Here is a 19,404-nt window from a genome sequence, read left to right as displayed (position 1 = left end):
GTGAGTTTAATCTGCAGAGACTCTGCATCTACAAAAATAATACTTGAATGCCTCACTTCTGTAGAAATAAAATGGGTGTGATCATCATTAAAATAGGAATTAATGAGCTGATGTGGTATTGGTAAAGGGACCAAAATAAAGAGGACCCTGTGTTCTTAAGTGTTACAACATTTTCAGTCTGTGCACAACATAAAGTGATGGGTGGAAAAAGCCACATTCCCTCAGCTGTGCTGGGCTGTGCAGTGAAGGATTCCATAAAACCCTCCTCTGAGATGACCAGCATTCAGCACATTTTTAATCAAAGTCTGTGTTTTTTCTTCAGTAGTCTACTGCAAACTGCAGCACTTTTTAAGGGAAAAAAGCCAAAACATTTCCGTTTCCATGGGATAATTTTTAAAGCCAGTATTCCACTTCTGGCTGTTCAGTATATGCTGGTAGAGGTATCAGCAGCTTTGAAAACTTGGTAAATTGCTTTAAAAACAATTTACCTGGAAGTCTTGAAATACGTTAACCCGCATTAATAACTCATGGAAATCACATTTGATCTTTGTGTTTTTTAAATAATTAAAATATAAATGCTGTTAATCTTGTCTGTAATACAGTTGTCCATAGGAAATGGATCCAGTCCTGGCAGAATCAGTAAAGCTCACAGAATTCATAACTTTCTAGAGAAGATTCTGACTAAAGTGGCTGAATGGTAGAACATAAAGTTTTTTATTAGTAAGTTCAGATGAGGGCCATAAATGAATTGAAATCATGCATGTTAAATAAGCATTAATAACCTGTGTTTATTTCAATCCCATGGAATTTGTGCAGGCATCGGGGCAGTCTATATTTAGAAAATCCCACTTGGAGCTACAGTGCTGGACCCCAAGTGGCCACAAAAGCAGCCTGGGGGAGTCATAAAAATGGGAATTTTTCAGGAATTTGGCCCTTTGGGGCTAGCGTGCTTCAGCAATTGCAGAATGTCAAAGCTTAGTTCTGCACAGAGCAATGTAAAATAGGGGGAAATTGAAATCCCCAGGGACCAGCAAAAGTGCAGGAGCATCATATAAAATAAATGTGAGAAGGTCTTTCTTTTCCTGGATGTGACTGTGTGTCCTGACCTCCTGTGTAACACAGACCATGGGCTCCCCTGAATTAGTGCCTGCTGAAGGAACAGCACCAGTGGCAGAGCCAAGGCAGTAGGTCCAACCTTCTGAGCTCTGTGTCCCTCAAAATCTGGTGTACTGGCTTCACTGGAGAGCAGACTTGATTAACTGATGTCACTTACCTCGTTAGGCTTTAACTGTCTTTGATGTGACAACGCTGGATGTGTTGTCCAGTGCCCTGAGGATCACAGTTCTGAAAGTAGTGAATTAGACTGAAGAAACCAGAGGGGCTAAGACAGGGCTTTTGACTCTGAGCTGCATTTCAGATGCTGGTACAGAATTTCTGATTGCATGTCATGTATGTAATTACTTTGGTATTTATATTTGTATTACTTTCAATTTTTCTGTGTTAAAAACAAAACCAAGGGAAGAACTGTGAGAGACGTAAGGATTTAATTATGAGGTCTGTGGTTTCACTTCTCCCTTTCCCTGACTACTCTTTTTCCATCATGAGTCTTCTGAGTAGGAGGTGTAACAGTGATGAAAGAGGATTACCCATGGCACAGGAATGGCAGGCTACTGCAAAGCAACTTTGTAAGAGCACCTGACTAATGGTAGTGTGTACAATAACCATGTATGAGCTATTGATGCACAGTAATTTCTATGGCAATTACCTTGTTTCACCCATTCTCCTTCTCAGGTTGCAGAGGTCACCATGCACAGTTTTTGAAAGGCTTTAGGTTGTTGCTATTTCAGTAGATTGTGTCCATGATGAGCAGCCCTCAGGCACAGGGCTATGTGCAGACCTGATCCATCCTGCCTTTAAGTACATCTTTTGTCTATCTTTAAGTACATGCTCATAACTCACACGTGTCAGGGCTCACAGACCTGGCTGCATTCAACCACATGATTTAATGTGGTGACAGAACTTCCTCATATTCCTGCTGCAGCCTTTTATAGCTTTTCTTGACTTCAGCAGAAGCAGATGCTGCCTATAGTCTGAAAATGAGGCACAGGTAAATAATCCTTGCTTCAGGGAAGAGAACATTACTTAACAGACTAAAATTAGTCACTGAATCATGTAGAACGCTGCTGGGGCTGATTTTTTCATCCTTGAGAGGCCCAGTGCACTGCACAGTGCACATGAGTGCACCAAGTTCTGTGTGGAGCATGCCCTCGGCACACCTGGTGAGGCTGGGAAATGAACCAAAACCTTCAGCACTGAATCTGTGTTTTGCAATCTTATTTAACAGAACTCTCCCAGTAATATGAGCATGAGCAACCAGCCTGGCACTCCCAGAGATGACAGTGAGATGGGTGGAAACTTCCTAAACCCTTTCCAGAGTGAGAGTGTAAGTATTTAATCACCTGGGTTGTTGGATTGCAAAGGTGAACCTGTATCTTTAGCCTTTTCTTTAGAAAAAGAAAATTTACAAGTTTTGTGCTGTGTTGTAGTGCAACACGGTGTCTTGCATGTTTTTTAATGGTTTCTGAAAGTACAATATTGTTTTGAATACAAAAATGCTGTGCAAAGGAGAGTTGAAACTGGAGTAGGTGGGAGGCACAGATTTACTGCAGAAACTCTGCACCAGGAGGTCAATGGAAAAGCAGGGTTTACACTGAAGTATGTGATGACAGCATCAGTAGATTTCATGTTGCAAAGATGCAGTGTGCTGTTACACCCACAGAAGGCAGAGGTCCCCACTAGCATTCATTCTAGGGCAAACTATAGTTTTTTTAAAAAAATATTGAATGCTCAAAGCAGCAAAACGTAGCATATACATTTTACAGAGCAAGGCTGTGGAATTGTCATTCCCATGTGCCTGAAACAGGGTTTCTAAATCCACATCTAGGTCCCTAAATAGGAGTGTCACCTCATTACCTGTGCCAGTGATGACCAGCAGCTCAGTAAACAGCTCCTGTTAGATCACAGTATAGTTGAGTTCCATGGAAAATTTCCTGGGAATCAGATTTTATGAGGTTTGGGGATGTTTTCTTTTTTAGCTAGTGAAAAGGAAGAGTTTCTGCCAGTTAGCTGTTGGTGGGCACACATTCAGGTTGTGTGGAGTGTTGAAGAAAACTGTCATACACAACCTAAAAAGAGCAATGTTTAATATCTGCCAAAATGGCAGTAAGCACAGAACCTCCATGAAATGTGGTCCCTATTCCTGGCAGCCCTTGGCTCCCAGTCTGGCACGCTCTGCTGTGCTGAGGACAGGCAGGGTCACTCAAACAAGGCTGTGGGAACAAGAGGACATCAGTGGTGCTCTGCAGAAAATCAGTGTTCTCAGGCACTTCCTGGGTTCTGCGTGGTGTTGTGCTGCCTGGAAGAGCCAGGGACTCAGATTTCTCAAGGTTTTGTTGAGATGTGTGCCTGCAAGGCAGGAGTGACACATGCCAGGGGTGTCCCTGTGTGCTCCCAGGGACTGCCGTCTCTGGAACATGGATGGCTCTGTCATCCTGGGGAACTGCTTTGCTGTCTGATCCATGTTTTGCCACTTGGCTGCTCAGAATAGGTGCTATCATGGAGTCCTTTCTCAGGGAGATTTGCTGTTCAGTTCACCAGGAGTTTTTATTAGGGGTAGGTAGCAATGCAGGGCTTAATAGCAAGTTGAAAATCCTAAACACCTTGGGACCATACTTTGATTCCTTTCCCAAAGTGATTCCCCAGATACCTTGGCTCAGATACAGGAAATTACTTGAGCAGGTGATTTGCTTTAAGCCTTGGAACTGGTAGTCAGATCTGTGTAATTTACAGGGGGAAGGCCCATGTAAATTACTCGTTCTATATGCTTGGGCACTGGAAAATGACCAGCTTGGAACTCAAGACTTGGTGCACATGTGGTTTTGCACAGGCAAATTTATCTTTCCTTTCTCTTCTGTCAGTTTTCAAAATGCTGATGTTCTTGCATTTGACCATTTTCCTCCACTTAGAGGATGTTAGACCAAATTAAGTGTTTTTGCAGTCCACAGTTTTCAATTTAAAAGCAAATTAGGTGCATAGATGTGCATTTCTTCTAGGCACTGTGGTGTCCCATTGATTACTTTAATGAAGCACTGCTAACCTGAGGGTAGCTGTAGCTTGGGTGAGGGCTGCAGTTCAGTTTGTGTCTCTGCACTAGTGTGTTGTGCTGATTGGAGTTTTGGTTCACATAAAGGAGAATGACCTCTGCTCCCTGTTTCAGCTTACCCCCTAGAATTGCTAACACCAATAAGTAATACAGACCAAAAGCCTAATTTAATCACAGTCATACATATCTTTGTTCCCTTCTTCCTGTAATCAAAAACTCCCCAAGATCTTGTGTGGTTCAGCTACCCATGAGTGCAGCCAGTCTACTTTAGACTAGGCACCTCCCCAGGTAAATTCCCTCGCAGCCAGCACTGGGCAGGAAGGGGTGTGGAAAGCCTCAGTGAGGTATTGGTGCATCACAGCACCCAGGTAACACCAAAACTGCCTTCAGGAGAGTTTCCTTTGTCAGCAGTGGCTGTTTGCATGAGAGAAGCACAACAGAAGTTCTGGGGACACAAACTGAACTACAGTCCCAACAGAGACTGCAGCACAAATTCAGGAGGGAGCTCAAGGAGCTCTGAACCCAGTGCTGAAGTCCAGGTGTGGATGTAGCTACCTGGGGGTGGAGGGGAGAAATGCTTGTTAAAATGTGGATTCCTCTTTTCCAGTACTCCCCTAGCATGACAATGAGTGTGTGACCCGTTCACAAGTGTCGCCATGAAGACCACAGTGAGTTGGCCCTCTCCAGAGAGCTACTGCAGAAGAAAATTATTCGTCCCAGTGTACAGTTTAACTAAAGGATCTCAGACACAATCAGACCCACCCGTTTTGTTTTATTTTTTCCCTACCATCTCCCCATTTTGTCAAGAAAGTGGGTCCCAAACATGCTTGAGACAGCTGTAAGGAGTGGCATGCGAGAAGTGCCCGAGGTGGAGCTGCCAGCGCCTGTCTGTGTGTGTACATGTGTGGGTCAGCGTGGGGTGTGTGTGTGTGACACTTCAAACACACACACACAGACCCCAGGACACTGTAAAATAGGATCACATGACATCTTACCTAGAAATCAGAAGTAGGGACTTTTATTCCATTTCCTTTTTTTTTTTTTTTTCACGTTTACATTTTAATTATTAAAATTTGCTTTCCGTCTCCCCTCCTGAACTGTTTTATGTTGCATATATCACTGCTTTATAAGTTATTTTTTAAGTTGAACTCAAAGGATAAATTCTTTTGATTTAGTTAGCGTCTGCCATCATGGATAGGAATAAAATTGCTTATACGAGCTTTCATTACCTTGTGTTTGATACCAGCTACCCTGTGAATCACAAATTGTACTGTCTCAAGAAATAGAAGAAAGCTCATCTTAATTTTTTGGAGAAATTTAATAACTTCCACCTAGTTTGGGGATTTTTTTTGATACTTTGCCTTTAAGAGGAAAAAAAAAGCACTGAAGGTTATTTTTCTTCTTTAATTGAAGCCTAATATCTGCAATATCTATTTTAAATGGAAGCCTGCATTTGATACAAGCTTCTCAGTTTATATAGAGTACTATAAGGTTACTGTAAGTGAGCTCCAATTGCTATAGAATCTAGCAATAAAGTGTCAGGGCTTCTCCTGCCCATGGAATTGAGTTTTCTATTTAGCATGGTCTTCTGTAGGGGTGGTAGTTAGTGGAAATACAATAGAGTCCTTATCACCAAAACATTTTCTAACAACTTACAATTATATTTTCCCATTTTCAGTGATTCTCAAACAAATATGAGCAATCTGTGTTCCTAATTATAAAAAGTATTTCCCAAGCACATTTAGAAAATCAGGTCACCCTGCTGCTTGGGTGTGTGTTTTCTGCCATATCTGCCAGAATTGATTCCCACAAAACCTTCCAGTTGGGAGCATTTCTTTTTGTGTGTGTTTTTTTTTCTTTTTTTTTTTTTTTTTTTGTTTGGTTTGGGCTTTTTTTTTTTTTGAGCCAAAATGCCACAGTAAACTTTTTATGACTACTAGCCTTTGTGTGAGGATGTTACCTTGTGCCATGAACACAAGATGAACAAAGGTCTGGGCCCTTTTATAAGGAAACAGTTAGATATTAAAGCTGGGGACAGAGTACAGAAAAAGGCCTAAAGGAAACACTTCTGGAAGCATTCCCATTTCTCTTCAGGCATAGCTCTGAAACCAAGATTATGGTACATTTTCTTAGTTCCTGATGATTTTCAGCTCCCCAGAGAAAACAAAGGGTTTCAGTGTGTAGTGATACAAAGGCTGATGATCAGCAATGCAAGCACAAAGTGGCTCAGCAGAAATTCGTGCCACAGACAAACAGCAAATTCCTCTCCTTGAACTTAAATCCAGAAGAGCCACTTGCAGAGGAGGAGCAGTTCTGGGATGTGGTATATCCATGTGCAGGGAGATTTTCTTTCATGAACTTGTGATAAAGGAATATCACCCATATGTGATGGGCTTGTGATGGTAGCTGAACATAACAGGATATGTAAGGAAAACCACAGTCTCCTACCTCATTTTTATTTCCATATATGATATGTGTATAATATATGGAAATAAAAATATTTTACACTTTGCTCTCCTGTTAGTGCTATTCAAAGATAAAAGTCTCAGAGGATTAAAATTATGTTGAAGTATCAAAGATTTTGGTAGCATTACTTTTTAGTAATAACTACTTGATTAGATGCAAACATGACCTAGATAGTCATTATTATGGTTTTGTAGACTGTATTCTTACTGATTATGAAGGCCACATTCATTTGTTCCTCTTTGGAGAACACTTTGTTGCTGTCTCCAAAGATGCTGGAAGACCTTGCTATTGGCTTGAGTCACAAACACAAAATCAGGTGCAATTTCCTCAGACCCTTTGCTGTTGTCACTGTCACCACTGGTGTGTCCCCATTACACCCAGAGTCCAGGTGTCCTTGCAGCCTTTGTTTGCCACCTGTATTATCTGTGGTAGCCTTCCAGGGATTTGAGGACTTGTTCTGGCCCAGTTTCAGCCAGATGATGTCACTGCTGATGGACTAAGGTAGATGGGAGCAGTGCATCAAGTGCCAAAGCCCATTCCCAGGTCAGTGAGTTGTCAGGCACCTTGGGAGGATGGAAGTCTGGCCATTAGACCTGTGCATGGAACTGCTGGCATGGATTGGATATCATTATTAAAGCATGTTATCCTCACTTTGATACAAGAGCATCATGTCCTTTCAGCACATACTTCAGTCACTGTGTCCTGCATTTCTCATACCCAGGCAGCAGCTGATGTCACTGATGCTTTGTCCAAGGCTTCTCCTGGAGAGGCCAGGTTCTGCAGCTGAACCAACACAACACAATCTTATGTGCTAATTACTCGACCTCAAAATTACACCTTTGGATTGCTTTTTTCTTAACACACACAGGGCTTTTTGCTTGTTCATTTTTCTTTCTTTTGCTTACAAATCCTTGTAGGATTTTCATGGTATCTAGAGTATCAATATGGGAAGAAAGACTATTCCCAAGCACTCGGTTTTTACTCCCACTTACATATTTTTATGCTCCAGATACCAGGAACAATGTAACTGCTGTTTGGTTCCGTCCTTATGCAACAGCACTGTTGATAATATCAGAACTTGTCCAGCTCTGGTAGGAATTTTATTTTAAATGGTGCAGGGTAGATCTTCTCACAGCGGATTTTTAGATAGATCCTGCTCTTTAGTAAAGAAATAAATAGGACATGGTTCTGTAAATGGGTTTTCCAGGCAAAGCTGAAGTAAGCCCTTTTAAAAACAGAAGTGTTTAAATCTTAAGCGTAGCAGAAATTGAGAGTAAGGGTTATTTTATGATGTAAGAACTCTTGCAAATACTCCAGCTTTGTAGAAATCAGCTGAAACTGGATTCACTTGTGCACTTCACAGTGAAACCAGGGTCTTACCTGCTGCTTAAACCTATGGAGAGGAGCATCCAGATCCAGATTATCTCCACCTCACCCAGATTTTATTGCCTTGTCTAAGAACAGGGTTTGAGGCAAGGAAGAAGCTGTCAGAATCACAGGTAAAGCATGTGGCCTGGCATGCATTAACAAAATACCTGGATATTTGTATATAAGGATTAAATCATTTCCTTAACTACCTGAGAATGAGGAAAATCTGCAGTTGCATTTCCTACTCCCTAGAAATTCAGTTTTTTATTTGGAAGCCCTCTGGTTGCAGAGACCTGGCCACCCAATGTGTCATGTGTTCAGAGACAGTAACAACTTTCAGGCTTTCAGCCTGCTCCCTATAATGTAGGATTAAATGTTTAATGTCTCAGGAGATCCAGCTGTTCCTTTCCTTTCCAACAGGAACACTCAATGAGAAATGTAGAGCCTAATAATTTATTTTAAATAATTCCACTTGAGAAGCAGTGAACAGAACCTTGCTTCTTTAAGGATGCATCAAAGGACAGCTTCTTGAACTGCCTAAAACCAATTGAATTTTCCTCTATTCTGTGGCTAGCAATTGCAATATGGCATGTGCAAATGACTTGGAATCAGATTTAATGAGGAACCAGCTGTTACAATATTTAGTAAAAGTTGGTCACCTTATTCAAAATTACTTCTCAGCTGATACATGTTGCACAGGTTTCTATTTCTGTATCAGTTAGTTATTAAATGTTTTCCCCTGTTCCCAGGCAGCTCTGATCCATTGCTGTTGCTGTCCTGGCTAAGTATGGACTGGATTCTTCAGTAATCCTACCCATTTGCATTTCAAGAATGTAAAATGTACCGTAATTATGTAAAAAGTACAGGTAAATTTATTTTTCTTTAATTCACTGTAAGTGGTGATACAACTGTGGGTGCTGTCACAAACACACTTGGGTTTGCTCAGGCTTTAAGGATGGGAATCCTGACAAAGCACATCTTTCAAATAAACCCCTATAAACTATTACAACACTGTTATTTCTCACTGAGGATGCAATTCATGATTTAGTGATTCAAAACAACTGTAAAAATTCAGAAATAAATTAGGTTTAAATTTTGCTGTATGCAGCTCTCTCTCTACTTTTCAAATATTATCGGCACAGTTCTATAAACTGCTGCTTGTGCCAGTTCTGCTGAAACTTTGATGAAACCATTCACATCAGGTCATTTTTTTGGGTAGAATTTCACCCTAGTCTGGGTAAAGTATGTAACTTACCTGTGGTGTAACCTTATTTGGCAGATGTAAAAACTGAGTGCATAGAGCAAAATACAGAGGGTCTGTTGAAATTACCAATATGATATTTTACCCTGAAAATGAGAAAAAAGTGTTTAAAATACTGCTTTGAGTGCACTCCTGTATACTGCCTACATACTGGAAACAAATTGCAGTACCAAATCTAGAAAGAATAAATGGATCATCTACTCAGCACATAAAAATTCTATTCTGCCAACAGCTTCACATTGATTTGAAGTTGAGCCTGCACATTGTTAATTTTGAACAGATCTAAGAACACAGCTAGTATCCTTCAGGAAATTAAAAAAGTAGGACTGTAGTAATCAAAACCCATGCTTGAATATGGACAGTCTAGAGCTCAAATTAAGTCTTTCCTAAGCAGACATTATTTTACAGATTTTACCAGTGCAGGAGCATGTTTATGTATTGTTGGTACTGACATGCAGAGCAGATTTGGCTTTCTTCTGTTTCTTACTTTATTAGAGCCTTGTTCACTCTTACATTAACTATTTCTGTGAATTTGTTCTTCCATCTTGTTTTCAGTTGTACAGGCATAGTTTCCCTCAACACAGCCAACAGCTTTGCAGTTTTAGTCCAAATTTCTGTTGGGTTGTTTTTCTTCGTTTAAGCTTAAAATGTGTAAGAAAGCCTCTCATGTAATAGGAAAACTTGCCATAAAAAATGTATAAAGGTTTTCTTGGGTACATGTTTTCAAATTTAATAAATGCAGCTTTCAGTTATAATTTGAAATGGTCACTTTCTAGCCACTATTTCAGTTTTGTGTGCAAAAGGAAATGGAGAGAGAAAATCGCCTTTTTTTGTCTTTATTTTAATTCAGCATTGTAAATATTTGCTGAAGGATATGGTTTTGGGAAAATCAGATTAAAAAAAAGAGAGATTTGCTGCCTAGTTGCTATAAATAATACAGCTGGACTTTATGTTGAAAGCTCCTTCCACATCCCCAAAAGTGTACTGCGTGACACCTGATTCGTGTGACCTTGTAGAAAGCCTAATTCATGAGCAGTGGTTTGCTTTGCCTGGTCAGTGCTTTCAGTGTGTCTGGTGGATGATTCAGGGTTCTGTGGTCTCAGAAGAGTGACCGAGTGGTCGAGCAGACTTGTTGCCAGGCTCAGGTGGCTCAGGACTGGGCAGTTGTCCACAGAAACAAGGTGTTTGTTCGCTACCTCGCTGTTCTCTTGAGAACTCGCACAACTCTTCTTGCCCTTAGGTTCTGGGGATCCTTTCAAGATTTTACAGTGCTGAGACCGGAGGCTGGATTTTGCTAAGAGAAAATTCTGGCAGTTTTAGCATCAGTTTTCATAGGGAAACAGCAGAAAACATGGAGATTTTGAAAGGTGATGTGTTCTCAATAGCCTGGGTGAACTAGGAAATAGACTGTACAGTCTAGGAGTTTGGGCTGTTAGAGAGACACTGAAATCACCAGTAATTGGTTTTGATGGGAAAAATTATTGTTGTGGAACAACTGCTCTGATCCCTGAGAAGTCAAATTTTCAACTGGATGAACTGGATATTTTAGGCTTTATTTCTGTTCTTTTAATCTTCATGTTTTACCCTTTCTTACTTGGACTTCCCCATTAAGTGTACTGTGCCAGATCTTTGCACAAAAATAAGAGCATTTTGCCCAACAAACACACAGGAGGTTGTTCACATCTGTAATTAGAGCCCTGCCATAGAGATTTTATTTCATTAGAAGAAACTGAGTATAAACACCAGATAAGGAGTGGCAGTGCAGCACCCTGAGAGCTCTCACTGCTCGAGATCAGGAAAGTTAGCATCCCACATAATGGCAAATTAGACGAGATGAAAGAAAAGCTGATTCTTGTCATGCAGATTGGAGAAAAATAATATCTCAAATACAGGATATATTTAATTGAGGTAGAAATTTATGGAAGCTCTTTGTAACAGAGGCATGGAGCACATCCAGTGGTTTAGTGGGAAAGCAAAGTGGTGTTATTAAATTGTTGTCAATACACATAACATCCTAAAGTAGGTATAAGCTATTTTCATTTTCATTTTCCTAGTATCTTTTGTTTTTTCTGATTATGTTGTAGTTTTGATTTGATTTGCATTTACATTAATGGACAAGGAAGAGAACACAAGTTCCTAAAGCAGGGCTGGAATGAATTAGGGCTGGTATTAGAGACATGGAAGAGTGGTGTGAGTAAAGCTGGAGTTTTCTGTTAGTTAAAAATCAAGTGAATTTTTATATTACTATTTTTCCAGGACAAAAAGCATCCATACAATAAGCTTTGGCTCTGTCATGGCTGTTTGAGAAGTGTGAATCCAATTGCTGTGTGTGCTTGGACACCAGTTTTGAGGTTTTTTTTTTTTTAAGTATTCCTTGGAGTCCATCTATTTTGTGCATGTTTGGCTAAAACCACAAAGGCAAACCACTTTTATTTTTTTTAATGGATTGCTGTACACGCATCTGATTCTGGTGGGAAGAGGAGGAAGATTTGTTAGCTGGTGGGTTAACATATTTATGTGAATTACTTACAGCACTGGTAAACTACTGTCAACTTTGTTCACATTGCACAAGATTCTCTGTGTTGTCTGTTGCTGGTGTTATAACCTCGGTGATCCATGCATATCCTGTAAATTCCTGTAGGTTTTGTGTAAGAAATCTTGCCACTACTGCTTGCTACTGTAAATTCTTGTTTTGAAGCAAGAGGTGGCATTTGACTGTACAGCCATGTGTATTATATACTGCAACAGTCCTTGTTCTGTCCTCTGAACTCGTTGTCCACATAGAGTTGAAGCTCTGTTAAGCACGCTTAGTGGTTTCAGAATTTGTTTCAAACAGCAGATCTATAAGCCATTTACAGGAATATTAAATGTAATGTAAGAGAATTCAACCCAGTTCATATCCTTTTCTGAGATCTTGGGGTTGGATTTGAGTGGGCAGCTGCAGGTTTTGTGTCATCCCAGGTGCCTGTGCCTGCACACCTGAGAGGTGTCACCCCTGTGCAGTGTCCCCTAGCTAAGGGGTGCCCCAGGCACAGCACCTGGGCAGGCTGCTGCCTTACAAAAATGTGTGAGCTGGAGTCTTTTTTATTCCCCAAAAACTGCAGCAGTGCCAAGACAGAAGCCCATCTCTAAGGGCATACAGGAGGCACTGCCTCCTCTGCATTGTGTCCTCATCCCCACCCACTGCAGGCTTTACCTGAGGTGGTGTTTGAAGGAGATTTGAACTCTCTGTCTGGTTACCCAGAGAGAAAAATAATCTGAATTCTGGGACTCTGCATTCTTTTTTTACAGTATTTTATGATATACAACAAAGACCTGAAAATGTCTGTATGTTCTTTGCTGGTTTCTGACATCAGAATTTCAAGTCCTGTCTAGTCTGAAAGGCAATGATGGGAAGAGTGAAGAAGCTTGGAAAGTTGAAGGGGATTCTTACTTGCATTATTTTAAATTCTGTGTTTCTATTGATAGTTTAATTAAATGAGTAGGCTAATCTTTAGAATCAAGGCAGTCTTAATGACTTTGCACCTTCACCCTTTCATGTAAGACTTTGAGAACTTGCAATAAGTGTTCCTCATGCTTACAGTCTGATTTGTAGATAAATTCCCTGTATTTCTAAGATCGAAAAATATTTCTACAGTTACTTCAGCCCTTTACAGAGAACAACAGGGCAATCCCAGTCCCATAATCCCAAGTATTTGTAGGTGTATTTTAGACAAAGAAATTACTTTCAACAACATAAATGAAACTTAATGTTCAACGTTCCAGTCTCTGGAAGTAAAGGAAACCTCAGCAATTTTGCAAACCAGCAAGAATAAAACTTGTCTATATAAATACTAATGTAGAAAGTGCATGCAAAACTTGATACTGCCTCTGACCTTAATCGTTACTATTGATACTATTGGGGATCTCACAAATGTGTGTTTCAGAACGCTGTATTTCTCCTCAGTGTGTGCTTCATCCTCATTACCGACAGCTCCAGCAAAGAGCCAGCCCATGCCGTAGCCAAGGTGTGGGGATGCACAGCTCCCACAGCACCATGGATACGTGGATATGTGTGCGTGTTGTGTTAGGATGAGCAACCGCTCCGGCTGCAAACCCCTGCAGACCTTGTGTGTAACTCCAGGGCAGCCTCTGGGATGTCTGGGGAGGGCTGCAGGCCCTGAGCGTTCCCATCCCAAGTGGCTCTGGGTCTTGCTTTGGGGGATCATCGTGAACTCAAGCCTCACTGTTTAATGTGTGACAAGCTCCTTGCCAGACTGTGAGCTGCAAAGGCACGGATGGTGTGGCTCACTGGCCCAAAGCGTGTCTGGCTTGGAGCCTCAGGCAGGGCTGGGACAGACTGGATTGTCATGGTGATACTGTGCCACCACATCAGACTTGTTTCCGCTCCATGCTGTGGCCTGATTCATCCTGCCCTAATTTCAGCTGGCTAAAAATTACCAGGCCTGGGTCTTGTGTGTAACTCAGAGGAGGAACACGAGTGGAGATGCCTCTGGAAGATTGCGTTGTGGCATCGTTTGCCCTCACCACTGATGAACGGCCGGAATTAGGTGGGATGAATCCAAGTGTGTACAATTGGCTTCTCACACCTCTACACAAAAGTATATTTATTTGAGCTTGGAATGGGCAAGAATAATGCAGCTCCTTTGAACCTGAATCCGAGTGACTTACAGATGACTTTCTGAATTCAGTCTCAAGCACGAGATTTCTGCCCTATAGTGCTATTTTCTTTACTTTTACTTCAATTTTAACAAACAGCTGTAGCTTGAACTTGCAACTTATTGGAACATTTCTAGAGGGATTACCTCCACCTAGGAATCCTCACCTTTATTTGTTAAGTGGGCTTCCTTGTTACCTGCACTGATTCTCATTGGAAGAAACACAGGCAGAAACCATTGCATAGATCAATCAATACCAGCAATAGCATATGCAGCTTTTAAACTCAGCTGTGAGCTTGTAAGCAAGGTATTAATGTTCGTACTTTCCAGGTGTGGCTAAAGATTCCTGTCCTGAAAGCTTTAAGGGATAGATCTAGGAGGTCCTGGTTAAGGATTGTGAGAATACGTGTAATCATGGCAGTTTATGGTAGGTGTTTTGGGGGGAAACTTGTAATAAATGTGTTGGGATTTGATATGCTCCTTTTGAGATGAGGGAATATCCCACGACAGATAGAGCAGATTTGCAGCCACCATTGCTGTGGTTTAGCAGAGCCTGCTTCCAGCAGGTTCCTCCTCTAGTTCCCCTGATCCCTTCCTCCATTACCTGCCAGTACGAAATCCTGACAGCTGTTGTGCCAGTTGTTGTGGCGAGCTGAGGAACAGCTCAAAGTTAAAACTCAAATGTTGTAGCTGCACCTTTCACCTTCATCAAGTGTCCACCTTCTCAGAGCTGGGCTGGGACAGCAGTAGTTGCCTCCACAGTTGCCCTGTAATTTCATCACACAAGAGTGGGTGTCACTTTTTATGAGTTTAACAGGAGCAGTATTGATCCATTCACTATATTTCCTAAGTTGTGAGTAATTCACTGTCAGAAATGATACAGATGATGTGTAGGTATGAATGGAAAAATTGAGATTTGTTTCTTACAATGAGCTGGTACAATTCCTGCTCTGCTGTTCAATATTTTTGAGTGCTGAAGTTAACCAAAATGCTACCTTCATGGATTATCTCAGCCTCAGCTCTGCATGAAAATGGGTATGAATTTCCAGTTGCTGTTCCTGGTTTCTCTGAATTCTGAGCCAAAGGTAAAGCAGTGGGAAAGATTGTTGTGGCAGCCACTCACTAACAGCTTTTCAGATGCACAAAGCCATTCTGCCTGTCATCTGACAGTGTTCCAGTTTTCTCACTGGGTCACCATGTTGTTGTCGGCCAGTGGAGGAAAGGTGGATGAGCTCACCAACCGGGAAGAGTAGAAATGTAGCAAGTAATGAGCTGTGTTCTCCAACAGTCCTTTGTTTGTAGAGCTTCACTTTCAATTAACATTTGTACCTTCAGTTATTATTGTACCATTCACTATCTTGAGGTGGTATGAGCAGAAATTTATGAATATATATAATTTACCAGAAATATAGGCTTGTATTGTGCCTTTGTAATTCTCTTCAGCTTCAGTATATATACGCTACGAGCAGACGAACTTCCTCCCTCTTTTGGGGTGTTCTTTACTACAACAGTAGCTGATGGCTTCATTAATATTGGCTCTTTTAGTCTTCTGGGGCTAACATTTCTGTTTTTCTGAGTGAAAATGCCATAGTGCCCTCAGGAGACATAAGCACAATGACATAACACTGCAGAGCATGCCGTCTCTTAGCTTCTCTCTACACGTGCTTGCATGTTGGAAAATCTGAAGAGATGCTGTATAAATTGCTACATTATTTACCCAATACATGTGGTTTTCCGCATCCCTTTTTTGCTCAAAACTCCCATTAACTCAGAAATTAGTGATGGCTCGAAGGGGGGTTTTGGAAGCACAAAGGATGCAGGGAGCAACTCTTCAGTAGTTTACAGGCTGCTATAAATGTCTTTTCAGCAACGAAATGTAGCATTTTAGCAGTAATTTCCTTATGAAAACACTGAGCGTGCTTATCACTTACGATTTTAAGAGAAAAAAGTATCAGACTGTGTAATTGTATCTCTTATAATTTTGACACTTAACCAGTTTTATCTACGTGTTCATGCTATACCAAACCAACATGGACCTGAAAGGTGACAGCCATGTTTTTTGTTACACAAGAAGTCACAGTTTTCCAGAGGTTCTGTTTCGATTTTTTTGTTTCTTTGCCACATTTTCACTGCAGAGGTATTTTTCTATATAGTTACCTGAGGCTTCCTTCCACCAACCAAAAGAGTCTGTAGCCCTCTGCACTGTGAAAGGCAAAGCCCTGTGGAGAGACACAGGCTTCGCACTTGCCCAGCAAATTAGCAGAAATTTCACCCAAGCCATAAAAGCCTCTTATGTTAATCTCTGTTTATGTAATTAAAGCAATTAGGGATAGGAGCTTCAGGAATAATGAGGTCTCTCTATCCTCCATTTACTCTCTCTGTGCTTCATAGGGATTTAAGGGTTCTTTTTTCAAGGCTCAGCTGTGTCTCTTCAAACCAGTGCAGTCTAAGCATCGTGTGAGATGCAGTTTATGGAGATAGCATTGGAGCGTGAAAGATTTACTTCTGGTAGCAAGGAAAAACGTGTGTCCCTGTGGACATGGACACTTGCAAACAAGTCTGATACCGAGAATTAGAACAAATGCGTTCAAAGATGGTACCAGTACATCAGACTCTGTTCTACAGTGGGGTTTTTAGCTTTTTGTCATTTGTATTTTATTTTGTGAAAAAAGGAGTTGGGGGGATCTCAGATCACATGGGGAATATTAGAAGTATATCACTCAACAATCATTTTATAAAGTCTAACTTCAAAATGCACTATGATTTATTACAAAAGTATATTTTCTTCTGTTTGACAACATGGTGGTTCCATTTTGTGATAAGTTAAACTCAGCAGTTAATTTGTTGCACTGCCTGGCTGCATGAAATTCATCCAGTGTACATACGTACCTGTGCAGCATTACTTTTGGGGTTTGTATTTGAATTTGCAGTATTGATTATTATTTTTGTATTTTACTTTGCCTCTGTTATTGGAATTGTAGTAAACATAATTTATACATATGATTTTACAACTGTTTTGCAACTGAAAAGTCTCCTTTAAATTGTAAAGTTTTATTGATGGATACTCATTAAAATGGTATAAGAATTATATTAACAATTGTTTTGTGTTTTGATGCTCTCTGTACATAAATATATGTCTATTTATCTGTTTAATGGTGCTTGTGTCTTGCAATTTTGGATACATTTTAGAATAAAGTTTCATTTTACAAGAAGTAGTTGTATTTTCACAAGCTGTGTCCCGAAAAAAAACCCCCAACCAAACACCTTTTTTCCATAAATAATTAGGGTTATGAAAGAAGTGTACAAAAAATATTTATCACTTCAGGCAGTAATGCATTTGTTGAAGTATGCTGTCTACAGAAATGCACAGCTCTATACTGCAGTTGATTTACTGCAGTAGCTGTAAGTAAATAATAATTTCATAACTGTATTTTAAATGTTCCCAAAATCATGCACTTTAGAACACTTCTTGGTAACTAATGGATTTACTTTACAGAAGAATTATTCACATCTAAGACTGAACTCATTGTTTATTAACTGGAAAAGATGCACAAAGGTGCATCCACAAAGGCTGCCGTAGGTACAGCTACCTCGGTGATACCACAGGTGCTGCTGTAGCTGTGCCATAGAAAGTACTTTTCAAGTGGGAAACCACTGAAAAGCACAGATCTCCTCTCTGAACTGAAGCCAGCAGCTTCTATTTTTCAGCAGTGAAAGGAGAACAGTACAGATTTGGCAGGTATTACCTGAGCACCAAAAGCTGTAAAACACTGTTTTAGTCCATTGGAGGCTGTGTAAGAAACTGCAGGAGTCAGGTTCAGTGGTTCCTTTGCAGTCCATTGCTCCTTTAGCTTCTGTCTTCAGTAGCTGGAGGGCAGAGGAAATGCAGCTTGTGAAAGCAAATAATCATTTGGTAAAGCTCATTTTAGAGTGTGAGTTCCCTAGCCTCACTGCCCAGGTGTGTCTGCCTTGGGCACTGCTGATTTGTATCCCTGTTCCTGAATGACATCAGGCAGATAGAGGAGTGATTTTAAAACAACAGCTTTCTCATGCTCCAGCTGCTTCTCTTTCCCTTCACCCTGAGCACATGGTCCCCCACACACACACTGCAGGGTTTTCACCTGAACAGTTCCAATTTTACTTTGCCCCCCTGTGATTCCAGTGGCTTTGTAGGTCCTCATCCCACAGGAAACAAGAGTTCTGTAATGGGCCAGGCACCCCAGCACTGGGACTGTGTTAAACAGAGGTGCAGAACCCATGGAAGAACAACAAATAGCATTATCCTAGAGAATGCCTGACTGTGACAACGTGAACCTGAAAACATATTTACCAATTACTGGCCTAGGCAGGCAAAATGCAAGTCAAGGGGTTTTTTATAGGAAAATGTTCAGTTCTGTTTACAGACTTTCTCCTAGCATCTAGGATCCACAGTGTGAGAAACTGATAATTTGCGTTTTCTTCATCTGGATTGAGCAGCTGAGAAAGGAGAAAACACTGAGTGAAAACCTTTACAGACCCTCCTCAAGTAGCAAGGCCAAGATGTCTCACTGCCATGACAATCTGCTTTTCCCTTCACAGAAGCCAGAGAAGGAGAGAGATACCAGTTAATTTTGGTGGTTTTTTTTTTTTCTGAAGCAACAGTACAAAAATAAATGTAGGGAATAGCACAATGTGCTGATTTTCAGAGCCAGGATCCTCTGAAATGTAACAAGTGAGATGGTACAGCCATGGTGTTGCTTGATAAAAAGAGTATGTGCACAGAAACAGAGATAGTGCTACGGCAGTGCAATTGATAGTAACAGACCGTGTGGGAAGAAAACCTCTACTGCACTGAGAAACTGTGTCTTGGTTAAAATTCAAATTTTCCTGGCTGTTATGGGTTAAAGCTGGATCTTTAACAATGTTTAAATGAGAAAGTGTTCACGATATAAACTCATGTGTGTATATTTCTGAGAAATATGAGAAGCCCTGTCTGGAAGAGTAACTACCAAGAGGAGAGACTGTAAGGAAGGGCTACAGAAAACAGCCTTGCTGCTGCATGGAAACCATGCAGCACAGTAGTCAAATACAAGCTTTGCATTATTTCCTGAAAACCATTTACGGTTTATACCCTCTGCTACATTGCAGTAACACATCTGCCTCACCAGCAGGTGACAAGCCCAGGCACTGAGCATCCCCAAACTGGCTGGCCTTCAGTAGCAAGAACACTGCATTTGTGGCAATAGTAAAACTTTGACCCTCCTGACAGCTCAGAAGCGATTCCTCAGCAGTGCTTGTACTTTCGCAGTGTGCAAGAACAGCTACATACTTACCAGCCATGTGAGAAGGAGGAGGTCAGAGGAGTTCTCTGTGAGCTCTTGAGCTGTTGATTCTTGCAGGAATATGTGACTGGGGCCATGGCTACAGAGGTGGGAATCAAAATATCCATGGTGGAAGTGCCAGTGGTTCTGCTGCCTCTGGAGATGGGGACGTGTCTGCCCTGCACACAT

General features: G+C 41.0%; 1 protein-coding gene across 26 annotated transcripts in view; it reads left to right on the top strand.

Annotated features, from left to right (window-relative positions):
- The window catches only part of SSBP2 (single stranded DNA binding protein 2), a 125,556-nt gene extending 118,737 nt beyond the window's left edge, over positions 1 to 6,819 (top strand). For 21 of the 26 annotated variants that reach the window (XM_062513806.1, XM_062513796.1, XM_062513797.1 and 18 more), the window contains 2 exons: positions 2,345 to 2,443; positions 4,770 to 6,819. In XM_062513806.1, the coding sequence (XP_062369790.1) occupies positions 2,345 to 2,443; positions 4,770 to 4,799 (129 nt within the window). In that variant the 3' untranslated portion in view covers positions 4,800 to 6,819. The remainder of the gene's footprint in view (positions 1 to 2,344; positions 2,444 to 4,769) is intronic. The other 5 variants (XM_062513807.1, XM_062513804.1, XM_062513803.1 and 2 more) reach the window with 1 other exon arrangement.
- The last annotated feature ends 12,585 nt before the right edge of the window (positions 6,820 to 19,404 follow it).

The sequence above is a fragment of the Cinclus cinclus genome, chromosome Z, assembly GCF_963662255.1.
Source record: "Cinclus cinclus chromosome Z, bCinCin1.1, whole genome shotgun sequence".
Classification (NCBI taxonomy): domain Eukaryota; kingdom Metazoa; phylum Chordata; class Aves; order Passeriformes; family Cinclidae; genus Cinclus; species Cinclus cinclus.
Note: the sequence above shows the minus strand (reverse complement) of the source record. Positions and strands in the feature narration are given on the sequence as shown.